At 39.3% G+C, this 21,808-nt stretch overlaps 1 protein-coding gene across 1 annotated transcript in view; it reads left to right on the top strand.

Annotated features, from left to right (window-relative positions):
* The window catches only part of TRPM3 (transient receptor potential cation channel subfamily M member 3), a 390,076-nt gene that overhangs the window by 333,508 nt on the left and 34,760 nt on the right, over positions 1-21,808 (top strand). Inside the window, exons 13-20 of the mRNA XM_069001527.1 lie at positions 1,878-1,913; positions 2,052-2,192; positions 3,566-3,595; positions 4,650-4,939; positions 5,771-5,999; positions 8,503-8,670; positions 15,589-15,729; positions 21,195-21,323. Coding sequence (XP_068857628.1) covers positions 1,878-1,913; positions 2,052-2,192; positions 3,566-3,595; positions 4,650-4,939; positions 5,771-5,999; positions 8,503-8,670; positions 15,589-15,729; positions 21,195-21,323 — 1,164 coding nt within the window. The remainder of the gene's footprint in view (positions 1-1,877; positions 1,914-2,051; positions 2,193-3,565; positions 3,596-4,649; positions 4,940-5,770; positions 6,000-8,502; positions 8,671-15,588; positions 15,730-21,194; positions 21,324-21,808) is intronic.

Here is a 21,808-nt window from a genome sequence, read left to right as displayed (position 1 = left end):
CCAGACAGATATCTCCAGACATGCAGATATTTCCAGCAAGACGTGTCATAAAATTGCTCCATGTGAGTTACTGACCTTCTTCTAATGAACACATAAAAAGAGCTACAGGCTCACTGTAATCGGTGCTGTACATCATTATAGAAAATTAGATAATTTTATTACTGTGCACTGAAAACTTTTGAAGCTAGGAGTTAAAGTTTTCTGGTGCTTCTGCAGTGTTGACTGTATAAGATAATTTTTTATTAGAGTATTATTCCTTTTTTCTAGGCTACTATTCAGAGTACACAGAAGGATAATTTATCTCTTTTTACACTTTTCTTTTTCTCTTTTTATTTTTTAGTCGTGTATTTTGGTCAGTGACGTACAGAACAGAGACTGTTCTGTCAGTCTGAAGGGTTTCTTAGTGAGGTCTGTAGAGCCAGGTGATCTATTCACAATTTGCTGAATCATGCCTTCTTTTCTGGTAGGGAATGCTATCTGAAACATGAACTGTCATCCAGTCAACTCAGAAGCAGTGAGTTACAGGAGGAAGCAAACTTTCATTTGGGTTCATTCCCTTCCCATTAGTCCTTTCCTCCTGTAAAGGGATCCGAGTTTTCCTTGAGGAGTTCCAATGGAGGGAGTAGAAGAGCAGGTGTGCCCACACGGGGTTTTGTTCTTCCATTGCCAGAGGCCCCAAGAGACTTGACCGGCACATCAGTGAGTGCAGCCCAGCCAGAAATTGTGCGACCTACGAGATGCCCCATTGGGTTTACTGCAACAGGAGAATAGAGATGCCCCATTAACTCAAAGCAAATTCTTGTGCAGTGAGAGACAATCTGTTACTAAAATCTTTTTTCACAGTTTTGCAAGCCAGAAGTACTGGAGAACTCATAACCTTAGTGATGCCATTTTCAGACTTGACAGTGAAGAGAAGGAGGATGTGTGCAAGGGAGTTCACCTTAAGAGGACAGTAAGATGTGGATATATTTGTCATTCTTCTTCCTTTCAGGTTGAAAGGTACATGCTGAAGACATCATATACATATACCTAAACATAGATATATAAAAATATCTAACAGAGGATAAGAAAGGAAAAGAAATGGAAGGACAAGTCTTTAGGCATCTTTTCCAGGATCCTGCTAATGACCCTTGCCACAAACTCAGTTCATTTCTTGTGAGACAATCTCCATGGCTCTGCTGAAAATTATGTAATTAGATTATATGTTTAAAGGGGCTTTTAGTAATATATGTCAGGAACTCAAGTAGGAAATATCTAGAAAAATTGCTAGGCCTGTAGTTTTCTTCATAGACAAACCCCAAAATAATTAGCCACAGATATTTTATTTATTACAGCTTCCATACATACAGATGCTTTCCTCATTCTCGATGTGAAACTTACACAGAGGTGTAACATAACATAACTCCAAAAATGAATACTGATAGACTCTCCTAGCCCCTAGCAACTAGCAATAATTGTAGCTCATGTAAGTCCTCTAGAGTTGTAACACCATTCCTCCTGCACTTTCTTTCCTGGAACATGGGAAGGAAACACTGCAGAATGGGAAGGAGCTGGTCCCATGTCCACAAAAGATGCTGCATGATGTCATTTCACCATGCCTTGACAGTTCAGATGAGGCAGTCCAGAGAGATGCCGGCAAAATGTGAGATGCCGGGACAAGTTGTGGGTAACAGCTGCTGCAGAAAAGGTGCTATCTTGGAGAATTAGAGTCCAGCAACTGTGCCTGACTTTTCAAGTGTGTCGATCCTCATGTTTTTGTTTCTGCAGTCATGTTCCTTGTTTTCCCAGCTGAAGAATATGAGTACTGTGTACTGACGTTATCTTCTGTTACTTCCAACAAGTTCTTCACCTTATTTAACTTATGTCTTCTTTCCAAGCGAGAATATCCAGGTTTCGGTTGGATCTATTTTAAGGTGAATTAATTAACCAGCATAATAATAAATTCATGCATTTACCTATTTAATTTGTTTTATTCTAAAACCATTATAAAGTACATTTAACAATGCCAGTAATAAGCATTTTTTCTCCCACCATCCCTATTTTCCTTGCAGGGAAACTTACCTCCTGATTATCGGATAAGTCTGATTGATATTGGATTGGTGATAGAGTACCTGATGGGAGGAGCATATCGCTGCAATTACACCCGAAAGCGGTTCAGAACACTGTACCACAACTTGTTCGGGCCCAAGAGGGTAAGAAACAAGTTATTTGCCATCCTCATGACTGTACCAAGTGGTAGGGATTACCATAGCTTCTTACATGCTTCCAGACTGGTGGGGTCCATTGTACACACTCTTCATTCCACAGATTGATTTCCATTATGTACATTGCAGTTACCTCACCATAATGCATCACAAGCCAATCACAAGCTATGGTTTTTATTAATTTAATGAAAAAATTGTTGCAATCTGCTGCCCATCTGAAACCAGCACATAAAACAGTCTCCTCATAAAACAGTCTCCTCTGACTCTAAAACCTGTAATTATGAGTATTCACAGCTTTTAAAAGACAAGCCGTTGACCTGCACAAATGATAGTATAATTCTAACTCCTGAGTTACACTTGAACAACTTGAGCATTGTTAGATGCATTTCTTATCTTATGGCTCATATCCTGATTGTGATGTGAAGATTTCAGGGCAAAGAAACCCATAACTCAAAACTTAATTAATTTTTTTGGATGTGGCTCCAGCAGTCATTGGGTTCATGGCAAAACCATGTTAAGTATTTTTGTGGGTTCCACTTTTGATGAATTACAACACTGTGAATACAAAGTAAGGTCTTTCTAAAACTCAAAAGCTGTTTATTGGCATCCTTATTACCGCTGACCCAATCCAGTGTGAGTAGAAGTCTGTTCAGCTCCTCCCAGTAAGATTATTAGCTCCTTCTTTGTCTATTTTTGCCTCGCATTTCAGATTTTAGCAATACACAGCACTGAATGAAGTAATAAGAGCTATCAATAGCAACAGCTCTGTGAAATGGTTGTAGACGGCTACCTGAAATGGGTTTGTTTCCTTTTGCTTTGACACTTCACATTTGAAAGGGAAGTGATTGTAGCTGCTGGGAGAGACTTCCTTCCCATAGTCACTCCATTGAGAAAAGCATTTGAGTAATGATTTCACCAATGCTGAACCAACAGTCAGAGCAGCACCACAACAGCCAATAAAAGTGTTCCAGGGTAGTGGCCAAAACACTGTTTTACGCCAGAGAAATCCATTCATGCCTTATCAGTGGTCCCTATCACTTTCTTGCTAGAACAGGCCCTAACCAGATGTAATTTGTACCTGAATCCAAATGTATGAATTATGTTGTGGTTGTGGTGAAATAATGTCAAACTCAAGTTTGAAATAACTACATATATGTAATTATTTGATTGGGGGGGTGGGGAGAGGGGGTGTCAGGGAGGTATATGTATATGTATAAAATACTACATTATATTACATTATGTATATATTATCTATATTGTATATTTTACATCACTCTACGTGCATATGTATATACAAATAGTTGTAGCTTTTCATCACTGTTCTGTGAGAAATAACATATTTCTAACTTTTTTTTGTACAGCCTAAAGCCCTGAAGCTGTTGGGAATGGAGGTAGGCAACCTGTGACAAATCTTGATGTCTTTTCCTTCTTTGACAAATATAAACTGTATCCAGATAATGTTTAAATTCACTGTAATAAAAGCATGAATTGTATTTTTCATCCAGATAACATGTTTACATAAGGGACAGATTAAGAAACATTTCTTAATAGAAGTCCAGGAGATAGATAAGGAAAAAGAGCGCTCTAGCCCACCTATGGATCTTTTTTTTTCATGAGGATTAAACAAAATGTTTCAGTCTGGCAGGACAAGCAGAATTTCAGTCAGATAGCATCTAACTTTAAAACATGTTCAGAGAAATTAAACACTTGCAGAGAATGATGCAGAAATCTTCATGTAGGCCAAAGTTATCTCAATTTTATTGGCCCTTTTGGCTACCCCGATGCTTGAAGGGGACAGTAGTATTTTCATGTTTGTTTATTTTATACAACAACTTTCATTTTGATATCCATAGACAGGGGACAGAATAGGTCAGCTCATGTGATAAAAGGCTAAAATGGGAAAGAAACTGAAGGCAATAAAAACAACAAAGGGATTGAGAAAGAAGGAATAAACATGCAGAATAGGAGTAAAGAAGGCAGATTGCTACCTTTGTAAGGAGGTGAGGGGAGAAAACGCAAGAATAAGCATAGAGGGAGTCTTCAGCAGATCAGAACATTCCCTGGATGTGTCCTTTATGGAGTGGAAAAAGGCAGATGCATTACAGCAGATGTTACATTTGCAGTGAACTCTTAGCTTTATTTTAGTGGTGGCTTTTCCAAAATGTTTCTGGATATTGTGTGATTGTACCCTGTGTTATTAGGGAGCAAGAGCAATTCAGAGTGACAGTCCAAGGCTCTGTTTCCCTGATTACTGACTTCTTAATTACAGTGTATGCACCAATATCTTTTTTATTGTTTACCTATGTTAAATATTTTGTACAAAAAATGATGAAGGGGCTGGCCTGCAGAAAATGTGTTTGCCATCTTAGGTACTGATTTCAATTAATTGTGTGAATTGATTCAGTTCCTTCACTGATGAAAAATATTTCTCTGCAATTCCCACAGGATGATGTCCCTTTGCGTCGAGGGAGAAAAACAACAAAGAAAAAAGAAGAAGAAGTTGATATTGATATGGATGACCCTGAGATCAATCACTTTCCCTTCCCATTCCACGAGCTGATGGTGTGGGCTGTGCTGATGAAACGTCAGAAGATGGCCCTCTTCTTCTGGCAACACGGGGAAGAGGCTATGGCTAAAGCACTGGTGGCCTGCAAGCTCTGCAAAGCTATGGCCCATGAAGCATCAGAAAATGACATGGTGGATGACATATCCCAAGAGCTGAACCACAATTCCAGGTGAATTTCCTTCCATGTACACTTTCCTGAGGTGGGGGGGGAGAGGGGGGAGAGGGAAAAGAGACTTCTGAACCTGCCTAAAATTTTCCTATCTGTATCTTGCTTTTATTTCTAACTTGTAGGGGAAGTGCAGTCCCTTTACAGAAAATCTAAATGGCTTTTAAACAATCTATCTGCCAGAGTAGCAAAGTTGTTACCAATATAACTTCTGAAATGAGAAGATGTCAAGAAGACAGTGAAATATCTATTTTGTTTATGTGTTCTCCCTGAGGCCTCAAGAGTCAGACTGCAACATTTCTCTGTGTTTATTCAGGATACTCGGTACATACCAAGCAGAGGAGTTACTGAAATCCTTATAAGCATACTATTCAGGCAGAAGTGTTAATTATCCAAGAGGTCCTGCTTAGGTGAGCAAGGCAAGATACTAGATATTAAAATTTTAGAAATTTAGGATTTTAGAAAGGATATTGGATACTCCTTTTTCCAGGAGACTTGACCATGAAGCCATGGGCAAACAGAAGAGAAACAATCCTTTAAGCTGCTGATAACCAGATGATTTCAGCTAGAAAATGTCAGGGAGGTGGGCAGGGAGGTGGGAGCAGACAGCTGGTAGGTGTGGGTGCTCATCACTGCTAAGTTGGGGCACTTACTTATATGCCTCACATTAGCCACTCACATTTGAAAATGTGGGTTTCCGTGTGTACAGTCAACATCACAATTTGCATGATGGAAGGTGATGTGCCCCGTGCAGAGACTGTCAGTTGCAGACAGGTGTTCTGTGCACAAGGCTGTGTGTGCTAATGGGAGTGAACGGATGTCCCTCTGTTGCAGGGACTTCGGCCAGCTGGCAGTCGAGCTGTTGGACCAGTCGTACAAGCAGGACGAGCAACTGGCCATGAAACTGCTGACCTATGAGCTGAAGAACTGGAGCAATGCCACGTGCCTGCAGCTTGCAGTGGCAGCCAAGCACAGGGACTTCATTGCTCACACTTGCAGCCAAATGCTGCTCACAGACATGTGGATGGGTCGTCTCCGGATGCGAAAAAATTCTGGCCTAAAGGTCATTCCTGTTTTAAAATAAAATTAACATTCAGAGAATTCTAATAGATGATGACAGGGTTCGCAACAAGTCAGTAATAACTGTCTAAATTAGCCCTATTTCAGATGTTTATTTGCAGTGACTTTAAGCAGGGTTTATTCTTCATGTGTTCAGTTTTACAGCAGGGGCTTATCATAAGCCTAAGTTCAAAGCACACAGCTTAGGTTTTTTCATTCCCTTTCCTGAAGTCCCCTCTGACATCATTTATGAGAATAAGAATTGAGCTAGGAGGTTAGTGTGTCACCCTGCCTGTATACTTGAGGAGTTAGTCAAGAGTTTTAGAGATAAAAAAAGGAAAAGGAAGTGTAAGTGAATTAGCCATTAGTGAAAAGGTGCTGATCTGACAGCCTTCCCCAGAACAGGCCAAGCAAGAAGCACAAATTCCCCTGCAAACCCTCGCAAATCTTCCTGATGGCATCGGAAGGGACTACTTTAGAGGGTCTAAAGAGTAATTCAGTTTTCAAACCTGTTTAAGCTTTACTTCCACAGCTGAAAAAACTGCTAACAGGGCAAAGTGAATTCTGAGAGATGAATTTGAGTCCATGGCATGTTTCACCTTCACCAAAGCACTCATCAGTCAGAACATACCCAAGAATTGCCTCTTCCTCTCAGATCACTGAGAAATATTTTTAGTGAAGGGATTCTCTTTTCTGCACTAATTGCCTGTGTGAAAAGTGGTAATTGCTCAGCTGTTTTGCCATGTGAAAAGATGTTCAGTAATGGCAAGAATGCTTAGGAGTATCTGCATTGCTTTTATACTGGCTCTTAATCCAGTGCCAGCAATGAATGAGAGCAAGTGGCTGATAGCATTCCTGTGCAGGACCTGTGCATTTGTGTTGTTCTGCTACAGATAGAAAATATTTCACATTTGGAGCCATTCCTACTACCTATTTCCTGAACTCACAGGCCTGTTATCCTGCAGAGGGACAGCTGCTTTGTTTGTTGTTTGGCTTTGCAGATATTCAGCCTCGGTACGTGGAGAACAGTGCAGCAACTGATTTCCTACTACATTCACTCCACTTTTCAGCACACATTTCTTAAGCCCTAAAACAGACCTTTATTTCATAATGCATAATTGGAGGTAACACATTCAGTTTCCTTTCAGCTTCTTGTAACACCAGGGCTTCACAAGGATCCTTTACTCAGTTTCTAGTCTGTATTTCATTTCACTGAAGCTCATTAGCAGAACTTGTTTAAAGCTAAAGCAGGCTACAAGCTACATAAGCAAAAGGCAGCATGACAAAGAAATAAATTTGCAGGCATGAGTCATGGTTTATTTGCCAAGAATGGTTTTGTCCCTTTGAAACTGACAAATGGTAGGAAGAATTAATATAATCCATTAGACTGTTGCCAGGGATGTATAGCACCAAGGGAAGGGCTAGGGGCAGCTGTTAATTCTGCCTTCTCTTAAAAATAGCCTTTCTGTGAAGCCAGGTCTCCCTGTAACCCCCTCTCCCTGGGCTCATCCTTTCGTGAGTGCAGGAGCAGTGGAGGAAGCTTTTCTGAGGCTGGGTACAGCATTCTCATGCACTAACTGTTCCTCACTGAGTACTTTGAATGTTTTCAACAACACAGGCTTCTGCTGTTATGATGAGCACAAGCAGCCTCCCTAGCCTGCCAAGAAGTCAAGTATCTGGTTTCACTGTCATTCAGGGAGAGATATATAAGAAAATCCATGAAATTGTAGCATAACCAGAAAAAGTTACTGTGCTTGTGAATACAGACTTTGCTTTGTATTATAGTGATATCTATTCAGTTGTACTAATGTTTGAACCCCAAGTATTGTTCATTCTTTATATATCCAATCAAAGTCATTTTAGTGGTTTCTACACTCCTGCATTGTAAGAGGGGGAAGGCAGAAAAGAAAGAACTGGCATTAACATGACCATTACACAGCTGCCTGGTTACTGAAACAAAATCTAAAGGGACTGCAAATCTAGGCATCAGCATTTGCCTTTGCTGGCTTTGCTTTATCTCCTCAGATCCACACACAGTTACACTTTGACTACCAGTGTGCATTAAGCATGGACACAGAGAACTTGAGACCTGCTAACCCTCTCTGTAGAAGTAAATACTCTCTGTGTGTCATTTATACTGATATTTTGTATTATGTAAAATGCAGATATTTGCAGGTCTGCACACCCACATCGTCCCACCTACTCTTGACCTCATATAATATTTTGTACCTACATTCTAGTATGTAGCACTATACATCTGATGATGTGCAAGCACATAAAACATTCAAGAGCATTCACATCAACACTAGTAGAAGTTAAATGCTTTGTTTCAGTGCTCTGGTGACATACCCCAAATGACAAATACTTTATTGTCATAGAAACTCACATGCACATGTATCTTTCTTTTCCTAAATATCCGAGGGAGTTGTTCCATTTGATGCTAAGTAACCATTATGACCATAATCTGTTTTCTGTGATGATTATTGTTATCATTATTATTGCTTTAGGTAATTCTAGGAATTCTACTTCCTCCTTCAATCCTCAGCTTGGAGTTCAAGAACAAAGATGATATGCCCTACATGACCCAGGCCAATGAGATCCATCTTCAAGAAAAGGATCCAGAGGAACCAGAGAAGCCAGTGAAAGAAAAAGATGAGGAAGACATGGAACTCACTGTAAGTGCTCACAATAAATCATCAGCCTCAGTGCTGTCAATTTGTTATTCCTACCTCTGTAGGCATTGCAGATCATCTGATGGCCAAATACAGCACGTAATAGGATACCACTCTTCACACTCCCCTCTCCTCCATGGGACTCAAACCACACAAGTTGCCATCATTTTGTCTCCATGTTGCAGCCGTGCATGGTGATGCTGTGCTGTAATATCATCATACTTTGATTCAGTTTGATGTCATATTGTCTGGACTAAGTGAATGAGATTTCAGAAGCACTCAGTCTTGATACATGACCTCTCTAGTGGAAACGGGCTCATCTTTGGCTGGAAATGCCCAAAGATTCATGGAAGCTAAAGATTTTTTTCCTTTTAGTTGACTTGACTAGGAGAGTAAGCAAGTGTGCAAACAGGCCAGAGAAATTATGAAAACTTACTCTAAAATTCTTTCTGTATTTGTGGTCATTGCCTTTCACACAAACACACATCCAGTTTTTAATCCATTGAAGACATTAGCAGGCAGCTAGAGAGCTCCACTTCTACAACTGCAGAATTGTGTAAGGAGGGACTTGTCAGTATTAGTAACATAGCCTTTGAGGAATAATTTACACCACAAAGAATCAGACAACTAAAGCTCTGAAAACTACACAAGTCGTCTACATCCAGTTTCTTGTTCTCACTCTGCTTAGTTTGGGCAATTATCATACAGGCTATCACATTTGCCTTAGTTTAATTTGGTTTGCATTTGTTTGGGCTTGATTGTGGTGTTTTTGAAAGGCTTAAAACTCAGCCCCAGTTGGTCAGAATAGAGGCACAGAAGTAAAAGGGATTTGCCTGATTAAGTTAAAAAACAAAAACAAAAACAAAAACAAAAAAACCCAGACTGTTTCCCACAGGCAAACAGCAGGAGCTGCCCACAGGAGCCCGACTGCAGGCAGGCAGAAGGACCTGCCTACAGGACCCAATATGCAGGCAAGCCGAAGGAGCAGCCCACAAGACCCACCTACAGGACCCGTTTGCAGGCAAGAACCTGGCTGTTGGGAAGGACCAGAAGCCAGAATAGCAGCAATGGGGCATTCTCTGCTCATTAGCTATTGATTGCAATTTACTAACCCTTGGCTTCTGACACACTTATGAAGTGCCTATTCAAATCAAATAAGCACTTTGCAAGCTGCCTTTTACCTGACAATGGGGAGAAATTTGGGGAAGATGTGTTTTCCATCTCGCTGTAGTTAGCTCAGCTCCTAGTTTCTTGTCTACAATACTGTTTCCTTTTTCCCTTCTGACTCCTGCTGCAAGGAAGTGATGTGTGCTGTGGATCTGCTTGTCCGGATGAACCTTAGATGTTCCCCATCTTCTCCCTTCCATGTGCTGACAGTCCTATTGCTCTTTTCTGTCACTGTCTCTTCCCTTAATTCCTTCAAATTCAGTGTATCATTCTAGTGAAGTTTCAGACACTTACAACCTTTTTTATAAAATAAGATTTGTTCCTGTGGAGTCCAGCAAGTTTAGAAAAAATATCTTTGGTACATCACTGCTCACTTCGTATTTCTGCATATAATCTATACCATACTGTAGAACTTCTAATACAGCTGCTTTACTCAGGTGCCCCTCAATGGTGAGGAGAGATGAATTGTTAGCAAAAAGGTCTTTGCATGTCTATGGTTAGATTCCACAGGCAGCTACATTTAGTTACCTGACATGTTTTAAGTATAAGAAAATACTTTAGACTAAAGTTTTGTGTTGTTCCAGCATTAGTCAAATGGTCTGGCATAAGGTAGGTCAGGTTTCTTTTCCACTGATCAGAGGATGCCTGAAGGATGGTTTGGGAAGCGCCTTTGTGAAGTTTCCCCTTAGCCATGGTATCCTTTAGTATATTAAGGATACCTTATAAATAGTTCAATAAGATTAATAATTTATTGTGCTGGAATAGCATAAATGTTTAATCCATTGCTGAACTTGGAATCAATAGATCAGTCACTCACCCTAACCTGAGCTTTGTTCAGCATAAAGATTAACAAATAAAAGTGATGTACTAAAAAATCATTTTAATCTTCAAGTTCCTTTTCTGGCAAGTAATATATTACTGAAATAATCTTCCTGCTTCTCCTTCTACTCATTCCCAATGAATACTTCTCAAGTCTCTCTATTCCTGTCGTGTTACACCCATATTCTCTCTGCTAAAATGAGGATAAAGAGATCTCATCTAGACAAGGTCTGTTCATTGATTTCTTGTGAAGTCCTGTGTGTCTTGCACTGCTAAGCCCAGGTGACTAAAGATAGGCCCACAGTCAGTTTCGTCTTTTGCCCTGCACTTGTGCAGAGAGCATGAGGTACAGGGCCACGGTGATCTTTTCACTTTGTTGCACCTAGTTTGCACAGAATAATGTGATCAGCAGACTGCAGCAACAGTGAAGTTATGTCTCCACATGGGTGCATCTGAGTGCAAGTATGTATTTGCTTTATGCTTCTCTTAAAGGGTCTGGTGGGTAACTGAACATATGGATACACTATGAAGATGTTGTGTTTATTCACTGTAAACTACTTGTTATTCACACCTGCTTTTCACTTTATAGCAGATTCATGAGCGTGATAGGCCCACATTTCTTTAACACCTAGATGCTAAGAAACAGGCTTATAGCAGCTACTCACAAAAACACATTTGAATACTGCTCTCCTCAGTGCTCCTCAGCACCAAGAAATTTACCACAATTTATGCATGGAGCTGCCAGTCATTTATCCTGAATATTAAACACAGAGGAGTAGAAGAGCACTAAAGTCTAAAGGCCAGGGGCATTTTTGATTTGTACAGTGTCCTAATCAAGGCCTTAATTGCTGAAATTTAGGTCAGTCAGAAACCCCAGAAGTCTACCTCCCTCCCAAAATAACCCTGATTCTGGAAACCATAACTAGGACCATCCTTAACCCTATTCAGTGCCTTCTTATTTGGGTATTAGAGCTCCCCAGTAAATGGTTTTATTCCAGAACATATCTAACTCATCTAAGTTCTTTAAAAGGTGTTTTAGTTGTTGTTTTGTTCATTTTGCTCTGATTTTCCACAATAAATAGGAAGTTTGGACTTCTATGGGCATCACCGAGTTGGTCTGAGTTAGAACTTTTCAGCAGCAGCAAAGCTGGTTCTGTTGGCCTCTGGGATCACATTAGTTCATCTGTAGTATGTATGCTTAGCCTTTTCTCAATGGCGAGAAATAACCAAATATTAATTATATCACTAAAAATACAGTTCTGAACATAGGAAATTCTGAAGATCCGTGTCCCAGTGCCCCCAGCCCAGCTCACCCTTCCCAGTGGAAGATGACTCTCACAGCATCTCACATGCCAGCAGCAAGGCACCCCTTCCGCTCATCTGGAAAACAGAATTGGGAGACACTACTGGTGGTCGCTAGGTGGAAGTGCTGACTCCATGAGTAGAGGTTCTCTCTTTCTTCAAGGAGTTTGGAAACCCTCCATACCACCACACATGTGCCCAGTCTCTGTTCTTTGCCCTGCTCAGCAGCCAGGATGACTGAGCTCCTGGCACTTTAGTCCTGTTCCTCTGTCCTCACTGTAACCACCAAGCACATGCAAAATCTAATTTTACACATCTGTAAATCAAAAGCATTAAATTTTTTTTCTTCCACTGTTTCAGGGCAGAGAACAGTAATCCTAGAACAACTACCATGGAGGCAGCACTTTCACACATAGTGTAGGATCCAATGGGGTGTGCTGAGGGAGGTGTGTCTGCAGAGCTGTGTATCATTTCCACACCAGTTCTCTGTGAACTGGGGTAAGTCGCTATATAGCATGTAGATTTCACTCAGGATGAAATTGGAAGAGGCTGTATTCATTCCAGCAAGACTGAAATTCCTGTGTTTAATTATAAAACAGATAAACATAGTATAGGATAATTAACATATATTAACACAAAAATGTACAACCCAAAACTCTCCCCTGATAGTTCATTATCAGCAAGCAGTCCTCAATTACATAAAACAAAGTCTGGCCCAACAACAACAACAACAAAAAAAACAGATTAAAAAAATCTCCATGTAGAAGCTATGCAAACAACAATCCCTTCAGGCTAAAATGATGCAGTTGTACTGTACTTTACAATGAGGCTGAGCTGCTGTCGAGCTTACCTTGCATGACTCATGGTGAATCATGAACGAAATCATGTATTAGAGAAAGAGATGCCGCCCACACAGAGCAGTGTGTTGAGTTGCTCCCACCCTACTGCATCCCACTCCAAGGAAAACATTTGTTCACATTTGGCACTGCAATTATTCTGTTAATACAGTTACTTAGGTTATTTCTGAATGTTTCTAATAGGAAAGCTTTTTCTGTTTGTTAATACTGAGGTATAATTAACAGTCGGGAACATCAGGTCAAACCTAATCCCTAGCCATCTCAGAGAAATTCCCCATCTGTAGCATGGGGGAGGGGAGAAGATAGTATTATATGATACGATTAGTTAAAAAATAATTCTAACGAGATAAAATTAAAGCATCATTATCAAGAAGAAAGCAGTAGCAAACAGGAAATCAGAGTTCATAAGCTAAAGCATATATCCAGATATTGAAAGAGCATTATCATAAAAACATCCACAACTCAGTGATTCCATTGAGAATTAAGTCTGTCTCAGAATTAGTAAATTTGTAAAATTGTGAAGGATTTGAACTCTGTAAAATAATCCCGTTCACTAAAGCGTGGCATTGATCATTCGTTAAAGCAGCCAGCAGTCATTTTCACTCTGCTGCAAAACTCCTGATCACCAGAGGACAGCAGAGACAAAGCCTTGGGAAAAGCTACAGAAAACTCTGTAGCTCCAGATGGCGGCTTTCCCTGAACAGCGTCAGTAGGTAGAGAGAAGCAAACAAATTGCCCTCTTGGGCTATAGCATTCCCAAAGCATTCAGATCATATTCAACTACTTTTTTTCCCCCCAAGAAACCCCAATCCATGATACAGATCAAAGGATCACTTTTGATTTTGTGGAGTTTGGGTAATGATATCTTCTGTGGAGGTTGTGTAAATTCTGCTACTGTAGTTATATTAAGTCTCATAACCATAAGAACTCTTCTCCTCTGCTTAACAGCCACTTTGTCTTCTTCCTTCTTTATAAAAGTCTTGATGGACTTTCAAGGTGTTTTACATGCTCTGTGAGAACCAACAGGAGGTACATTTAAAATTTTAATACATCGTGTTTTATCTGTATTTATGGAAATTAAAAACCTTCAGCCATTAAAGCTAAAGGAAATAGGTTAACTTTGTCAAAGCAGGCTATAGTTTTTGAAACAGTCCCTGCAGGTTGGTTACAGTGCAGTATACTTCTGTCCTGAATCTTTGTTGTATTTTATTAAAAATGTGTGTTGTCAGATTCAAGAATTTAAAGGTCCACATGGAAAGTAATAATAGTAGAGGAAAAACTAACTGCATTAATGAAATTAACGAGAAGGAGCCGTATGGGACCAAGCACAGTCCTAATAATGTTACAAATATCTACACTGACTGAAAAAATTTATTACTACCAATTACTATTTCACAAGAAAAGGTGTATATGAATAGCTCCACATGAGGCTAGAAAAAGGAAGAAAAGGGTAGATTGTGATTCTTACTTTTAAATATGTGAGAAGTGCATCACCATTTCCTGCAGGGCTCTAGAACTTGATCAGATAGCTCACCTGAAGCCAATTAGTAAAGTAAAGTGCTGAACATCCTGTTGAATCAGAGCACAGAAGGACCTCCACAGAGGCAAGAAAGATGCTTTTATAGAAAGACATAATGTCTGGCATCTAATTGTTCCCGTAGTTTTCCACTGTTTAAGTTGCAGATGAGGACAATGGTCTGAAGCAAACTTTCATGGATGGTGAAAGTTTGCTTCAGTTAGCATAAAAGCACAAGGGTGCTTTCACCTACTTGGAGAAAAGCGTTATAGAAGCATTTAAACAAAAGCATCATCGTGCAATCCCTGCATACTTAGATATGTCTCAATTCTTGCAAATATTTCATGTACAGAGTGCTACATTCCAGAGGTGCATCCACAAACTGAATAGTAAGAACTTGCAAAGGGCACAGTGAGCTAAAATCCAGCCTTAGTCTATTGTTCACAAAGTAATTGCTTCAGAATGAACACTTATTAGGTCACATTGCACTTCAAATACAAAGGAACACCTTCTTTTAACCACTAACTTCAGTGATTATAGTTTAGTCCTTCTACTTCTCTGCAACTGATAATGAAAATCAACAGTAAACAAATAAAACATTACCTTCTTTTGACTGTTAGGTTTGCACTCATAGATGAGGACTTCTTAAATGTGTGTTTCTGGAGTTCAGCATAGCTCCTCAGTGGGTCTGAATTGCAATGGTAACAGTGACATCAAGCCTAGCAAAGGCAGTGCATGAGCAGTCTGGAACTTCACTATGGAAGAAGCCACAATCGTGTACATGGGTATTTCAATTCAAGGCCTTTCTGCTGCAGTGAGATCTACTAGTCAGTCCTCTGACATCCATGTAAGCTTCACTGTGGGATCATGGCCTGGGGCAGGTCCAGTGATCCATGTAAGAAGTGCAACTGTCTTCTTTGTTCCTAGTTCAGCGACTGCCAACTCATCTTTTTCCCTGCTGTTCCCTCTCAGTCTCAGCCTTATGAACTTCTCTTTGTTTAAAACCAAAACTTATGTGCTTTCTGTCTGCATCTGTTTATTGTAAAGAAGTACGCCACAAAAAGCTGTTGTCAGGTTAAAGGGGTTCTGTCTGTACAGAAAAAGGAGAAATATTCTCCACATCTTATTTTCTGTTCACTAGTCAGGAATTTCACTCTCAAGCTGAGGGTTGAGGCTAGAGCAGTTTCCTGTTGACATTTCAAAAAATAGTGTAATTTTTCTTTCACAAAGAAAGAAACACAAATGTATCCTTTCTTGTAGGCAATGCTGGGACGAGGGAATGGAGAGTCCTCAAGGAAGAAAGAGGATGAGGAAGTTCAGAGCAGGCACAGAATGATCCCCATTGGAAGAAAGATTTATGAGTTCTACAATGCTCCCATCGTGAAGTTTTGGTTTTACACTGTAAGAAATCTTTCCTGTTATATTATTAATGTTTATAGAAATACTGAAATTGGGCTGAAGTCATTTAAGGTGTTTCATTGAAGTCTACATTTATATATTGGAGGACTTACCTATATATAGTTTAATAAAAATATTTGGTGGAATTCTGCTAGCAATTGCAAACCTTTCTAAGACTTTTAAAGATTATCATTTTGTTCAGGAAGTTAATAGCTAAAATTTGAATGATTGTGTATGCTTTTCTTTAAATGAAATGGTAAGTACAAGTTTGCTGTAGTGCTCCCAAGGAATTCCGTATAGGAGAATTCAAAATAGGATTGCTTCCAATAGTAAGCCTAGTAGGAGGCTGGTCTGAATCAGAATTTGAATTATATAATAATTGATGAAAAAAAGAGATTGAGCACTTCTTTCCTTGGAATATTTTGATTATTTTCTGTTTTGACCAGTCTGCAGAGTGTCTCTCAGAGAAAATGTGCATGTAAGTACCCACAAGATATCAAAGACATGAGTGACAGCCAGTGTACATTTTTCAGGGACAAGTTAGGCTAAATCAGTATATTCCACCTGTGTTAGACAGACATGAACCTTGCAGAAGGAGCAGAAAAAAAATTATATCATGTATTTAGACTACAGTTAAACAGTACCAAAAACTTCACAGGGTTTTCTCACAGCTAAATTAATAACTGCTGTATTAAAGTTACTATGTGGATAAAAAGCTTTTTGATAGTTAGTCCTCAAGATTAGATATTAATTATTCATTATCAAGCTGGAAGCAGGGATTAGAAAGTATGCCGTTAAGTTCTCTTCTATATCAGGTGCTATCTGATATTTTCATTCAAATCTTGGATGACGGAGTAGAGATTAGTTATTATTTTAGTTGTTATTTAGTTATTATTAGTTATTTTGCAAATTGCAGTTGAATGTAGAAGAATAAGACTAAAAACATCACAAAGTAATCCTTTAAGTCTTCTTGCCTGGAATATTCCATCCCAGTTCAGTTTACGTATCATATGACAAGCGTGGACTGGTTTGAAGGACACAAAAAAGATGAATGTTTCAAGAGGTTTGTAAAGCTTGATTTAGGGGGAGAGATTAAGGAAGTGTGAATGTTTTCTCTGTTAAAAAAAAAAAGATCTGCAGAAGGAAAGTAACAGTTTTCAAATATGTGTAAGTACCTCCAAGTCCTTGCTGAATAGGACAAAAAATAACACCCAGATAGTTCTAGGTAAGAAGTTAGGAAACAGTTTCTAACTGCTCCAAGAAGTACTGTCATGAACTGTGTGAGAACATGCTAGATTTTGCATTATTTGTGATTTCTAAGCTATCTTATCAAGATATATGTCCATTATGTTACACTGGAATTAATCCTGCCTCAGCCCAATGGAATTGGCTAGATGATTTCAGGTGGGTTTTCCTCAGTTATATTTTCCATCATTCTGCTGAAAGACCAGCAAATCACAAAGAATGAATCCTCCTGCAAGTGACTTCTCATAAGAAAAATTGCTTTGTAGACCCTGGGATAAACTCACATCGGTTGAGTCTTAGATGCGGTGGACACCATATACTAGCAAACAGTTTAATAACTTGGAGTAACTTACTGCTCAGCTCTGTGGCCATTGAACAGTAATCAAGTCCACAAGTCCAGAAACTACTAATCAGCAACCTAGTCTCATTATGAATTGCAGTGTGTATTATGCACACACAGAAAATTCTTTACACTGCAAATGGAAAGAAGCATCCTAGCTTTCCCTGTTAGTTCAGTTTTGAAATGGGAGACAGAAATCAATATTGCATTTCCATTTAGACTTGTTCCTACAGTTTTATGTCCCGAGGCAGGTCTCAATCAAGGTCATTTATTAAAACTGTATCTTGGATACAGTGAACTTGGAGAGCAAGTTAAGGTGGATTCTGGCTGCCGTGCTTGATCTGTTGTGTATATTGAGAACTCCTGGAAACTAAAAGCAAAAGAAGTTTCAGGGAAGGGTTAAAATTGCACAGCCTATCACAATTTTCCAAATACACAGGCACAAATATTATTCATGTATTTCAAAAGAAATCATTTAAATTTTGCATTCCACATTACAAAATGCGTGTAAAAGGTCCAATGGCTATTGTATACCACTTAAAACAATTTGATTATTCTGCCTCTAATTTGATTATTTACCTACCTCTATTACTATATAGCTGTATTCACTTTCATTCTTCAATTACACAAGAGTGAATTAAATGAGATATTTGAATATGTAACATTTAGCTCAGCAGACGCTAAACAACTTTTTCTCAAAGAAAGTCCCAAAACAAACCAAAAAAAAAAACCAAAACCCGACACAAACAAGCCAACAGACAACCCCTCACCAACTTTAGCCTTTCTCTCTAGGCATGCAGCAGTTTCTAACTACTCTGTTCTGTTCAACTACTCTGTTCTGTTTCATGGCTGTTGCATTGGAAACTATGACACATACGTTACATCTCACAGATTGCTTGAGCAGAAGAGGATGATCTTCCCCTACTGTTGCCTAATATCAAAAGACAGAAGCTCTTGCATCAGTGTTAAAATAGTAAAATAAAAAGCAGACCTTTACTGGAAGCTTACAGGTGTCCGGGTGGTCATGTGCACACGTGGCATCAGATTTCTATAATTTTTATAAGTTTCACAAATTAGCTTAACTAACAAATATTGTCCAATTCGAAGAGTGTTTGTTCACATAATTTTCCCTGGGTACTGCCCCACTGGAGTTCATCCAGAGCTTCTTTGCCCCATTTGATATTGTGTGTCCTCAGATTCTCAATGCCCTTGTCAGGCTTCTTCTTCTTAAGGCTAAACAGTATTTCAGGAATGTGTTAGAAGGTTAACTTATTATGCAAAAATCTAAGAGAAAGGGTAGTAAAAATACTAGGAGCTATATAACTATGTAATAGTAGTCTACAAAGCTATGAATATATGAAAAATACATAAAAAGCAAAATCTTTAGGCATGACTACTACTAGCATTAACTGAGAGATTAGCAGGAAGTAAGAAGGCAGATTTCTACCTCTTCTGAAGAGGAAAGCTGCTGAGGAATTGAGCCCCTAATAAGAGTCCTCTTCTAAACATCAAAGGAGCTTTGCCCTAAGTTTTGCATTTTGGGACCACTTCAGTTTATGATCATTTAATTACTGCAATCAATCAGAAAAGAGGAGGGTGATCTCCTTGAAGCATTAATTTGTTGGTATAATTTCCATGTTTGTCCTCTACCACAGTGAGTATTCCAGTATTTTCTATAGAATGGGACTGCATCCATAGATGGGCTGGGTGTGATCCACCCGTGCAGCTTCTTAGCAGGCACTCCTTTCCTTAGTTTCTTCAGGTACTGCCCTCAGCGGTGACAATGGCAGCTCCTACCTCTTTGTCAAGCCAGGTAAAAGCAAGGAAAAACAGGGTTCAGCTACTTCTGTATTAGCACTTTTAAAGAATTTTGACTACCAGCATGAACAGCTACACTGAGGTTTGACCACAGTGTAGCTGTGGAAATGTCAGTGTAGCCTTCTGGAAGGAAAGAGCAAGTTAGAAGTCTGGGGAGGGAGAAAGAGGGTGTCACTCCCGATATGAAGGGCTTGTTTCTTGGGTTAAAGTGGAGACGTTTCAGAATAATTTTACTCACAAATCAAGATTCTTTTCTCTTTTGTCAAGCAAAAATGTTTTGCAGTTTTGAGTACGTTTGAATTGGCATAAAGAAACCTGCCAAAACCAAAGCCAAAAATTGCCAGCATTTCAAAAGAAAACCAGGAAGAAGCAAACCTAGTTCCAGTTAGATTCTTGCAGTTTCTGTCCCCTTTGTAACCTCAGTGTCCTTATTCTTCTGCCATACTGACTGCAAGTGCTCACCAAAGGCTGCTGAAGTAGATCAAAGTAGATTTCCTGATAATTAGTAATCAATAAGGTCTGAAAGGAGGAGTGTTAAGTAACAGTATCACCCCGCTTTTTGCTCTGTGTTAGAAGGTGTTATTTCCACTAGGGAGGTGTGTATCCAGTTCTGCCTGCCGAGAGGTTGTGCTGACTCTGGTGTCACCCTATGTGTTGGCCTACATCAACACTGCTCTCCATTTCCTTTAGGAGTGGCAAGGGAAGACCAGCCTCCAGACCTGATCATTGCAATCCATCATCCCTCACAAACTGAAAGGCAGATGAGATCATTTCCTCCTCTGTTTTATGCAGACAAGAAGTAGTGCTTCAGCTGTCTGGTTCCTCTGTACTAATAGATGCGGCCAATAGAAGGAATTCTCTAGAGTGTCCTCAACTGGCAACTGGAACAAAAGCCAGAACTCTGTGGCTTTTACACAGAGTAGAAGTGACGTTCTCTAACAAATACAATAGGACTATAAACTCTATTCTGTGATGTGCAGAACAATGAAATAATCCTACCCAAAAGTCTCAAGGCCCTCTGTGGTTGTTTCAGCTTACATGTGATCCCATGTACACAATAGCTGTAACACACAGTTGAGAGAAAAAATTGAATTCAAATATAGATGTATGTAATACGGCTTTCCGTCACAATGACTAAATGTTCATGCACAGAACTGAGTCATCTTTTCTATGACCTATATTTAGCCTTAAGATGTATCTTTTTTGTAGGGCAGCTGTTTGAAAGGCCAAGTAGACAGGCAGGTGAATTCTGGCCTCCACAAACCCCAGCCACACCCCTGCTACAGACCATGCTCCAGAGTGACACTTGAGTTTTTCTGAGCTTTATGAACTTGATGATGCAATTTGCCTGACTTGTCTTCTTTTGACAGACCGTTTAATTACATTCAGCATGCAGAAAAAAAGAAGGAAAAAGAAACTAAAAACTTAAATCTACACTTTCTTCTGGATCAAAAACTAAGCTGGAAGGTGAATATATTAGGAAGGGAAATAAAAATATTCCCACTAAAAAATTTGCAAAAAATATAAGGCAAATGAATGCATGGCTATGCCTGGCTCCTTGTTGCAGCAGTGTGAGTAGGAGTAGCAGTGTTTTGGGGAGGAAACATCCTATAGGTTAGGTCAGTACTACACTGGGTAGGAAAACCTCTGATAAAGCCTAAAATCTCTGTATTCGGAATGCCAGACTCAGCCCAGGTTAGGTGAACAGGTGAAAAAAATACAAAGGAGGGGTGTTAGAGGACTAAAGACTTTTAGAAGCAGATGAGGGAGAAATCTTCACATAGGTTACTTAATTGGGTAGTTGACACAGTGGTATTAGAATTGCCATCACTGTAGGATGATCCAAGGAAAGTGCATTAATAAAAGTGTTTTTGAGGAGACAGATACATGTGCATGTATTTTGCAGATTCCATACAGTACGTCATCTAATGTGAGCTTTTTCAGACAAGCCAGGACAGTCTTATTGTTCTTTTGTCTATGAAACTCTGGTTACAGTAGAATCAGGAATACCAAATCATATCCAAGAAACTCTCAATTTTATTGATACTAATTTTTTTCTTTACAGCTGGCCTACATAGGCTACTTGATGCTGTTCAACTACATCGTGTTGGTGAAGATGGATCGCTGGCCATCTGTTCAGGAGTGGATTGTCATCTCGTACATTTTCACTCTGGGAATAGAGAAGATGAGAGAGGTAAAGTCGCCCCAACCAAGAAAGACAGAATAACAAAAGGAATAAGTGTGGAGTTTGGTTGGTTTTTTTCATTTTAATATCTGTTTTTATTATTTTTCTCAGGCTACATTTTTATGAATGAGCTTATAAAATTGCCCTTTTTTTTTTTCAGAAAGGCGGATGGATTGTTAAAATAAAAAAGCAGTAAAAAGATCTATCTTCTTTAATTTTAAAATGAACAATTCCTTTCTTTTTCTTCTTTCTTCTTCTTTCTTCTTCTTCTTCTCCTCTTCCTCTTCCTCTTCCTCTTCCTCTTCCTCTTCCTCTTCCTCTTCCTCTTCCTCTTCCTCTTCCTCTTCCTCTTCCTCTTCCTCTTCCTCTTCCTCTTCCTCTTCCTCTTCCTCTTCCTCTTCCTCTTCCTTTCTTTTTCTTCTTCCTTCCTTCCTTTCTTTCTTTCTTTCTTTCTTTCTTTCTTTCTTTCTTTCTTTCTTTCTTTCTTTCTTTCT

This window comes from Aphelocoma coerulescens, assembly GCF_041296385.1.
Source record: "Aphelocoma coerulescens isolate FSJ_1873_10779 chromosome Z unlocalized genomic scaffold, UR_Acoe_1.0 ChrZ, whole genome shotgun sequence".
NCBI classification, from domain to species: Eukaryota; Metazoa; Chordata; class Aves; order Passeriformes; family Corvidae; genus Aphelocoma; species Aphelocoma coerulescens.
The sequence above is the reverse complement of the archived record's forward strand: the minus strand, read 5'-3'. Positions and strand labels throughout refer to the sequence as shown.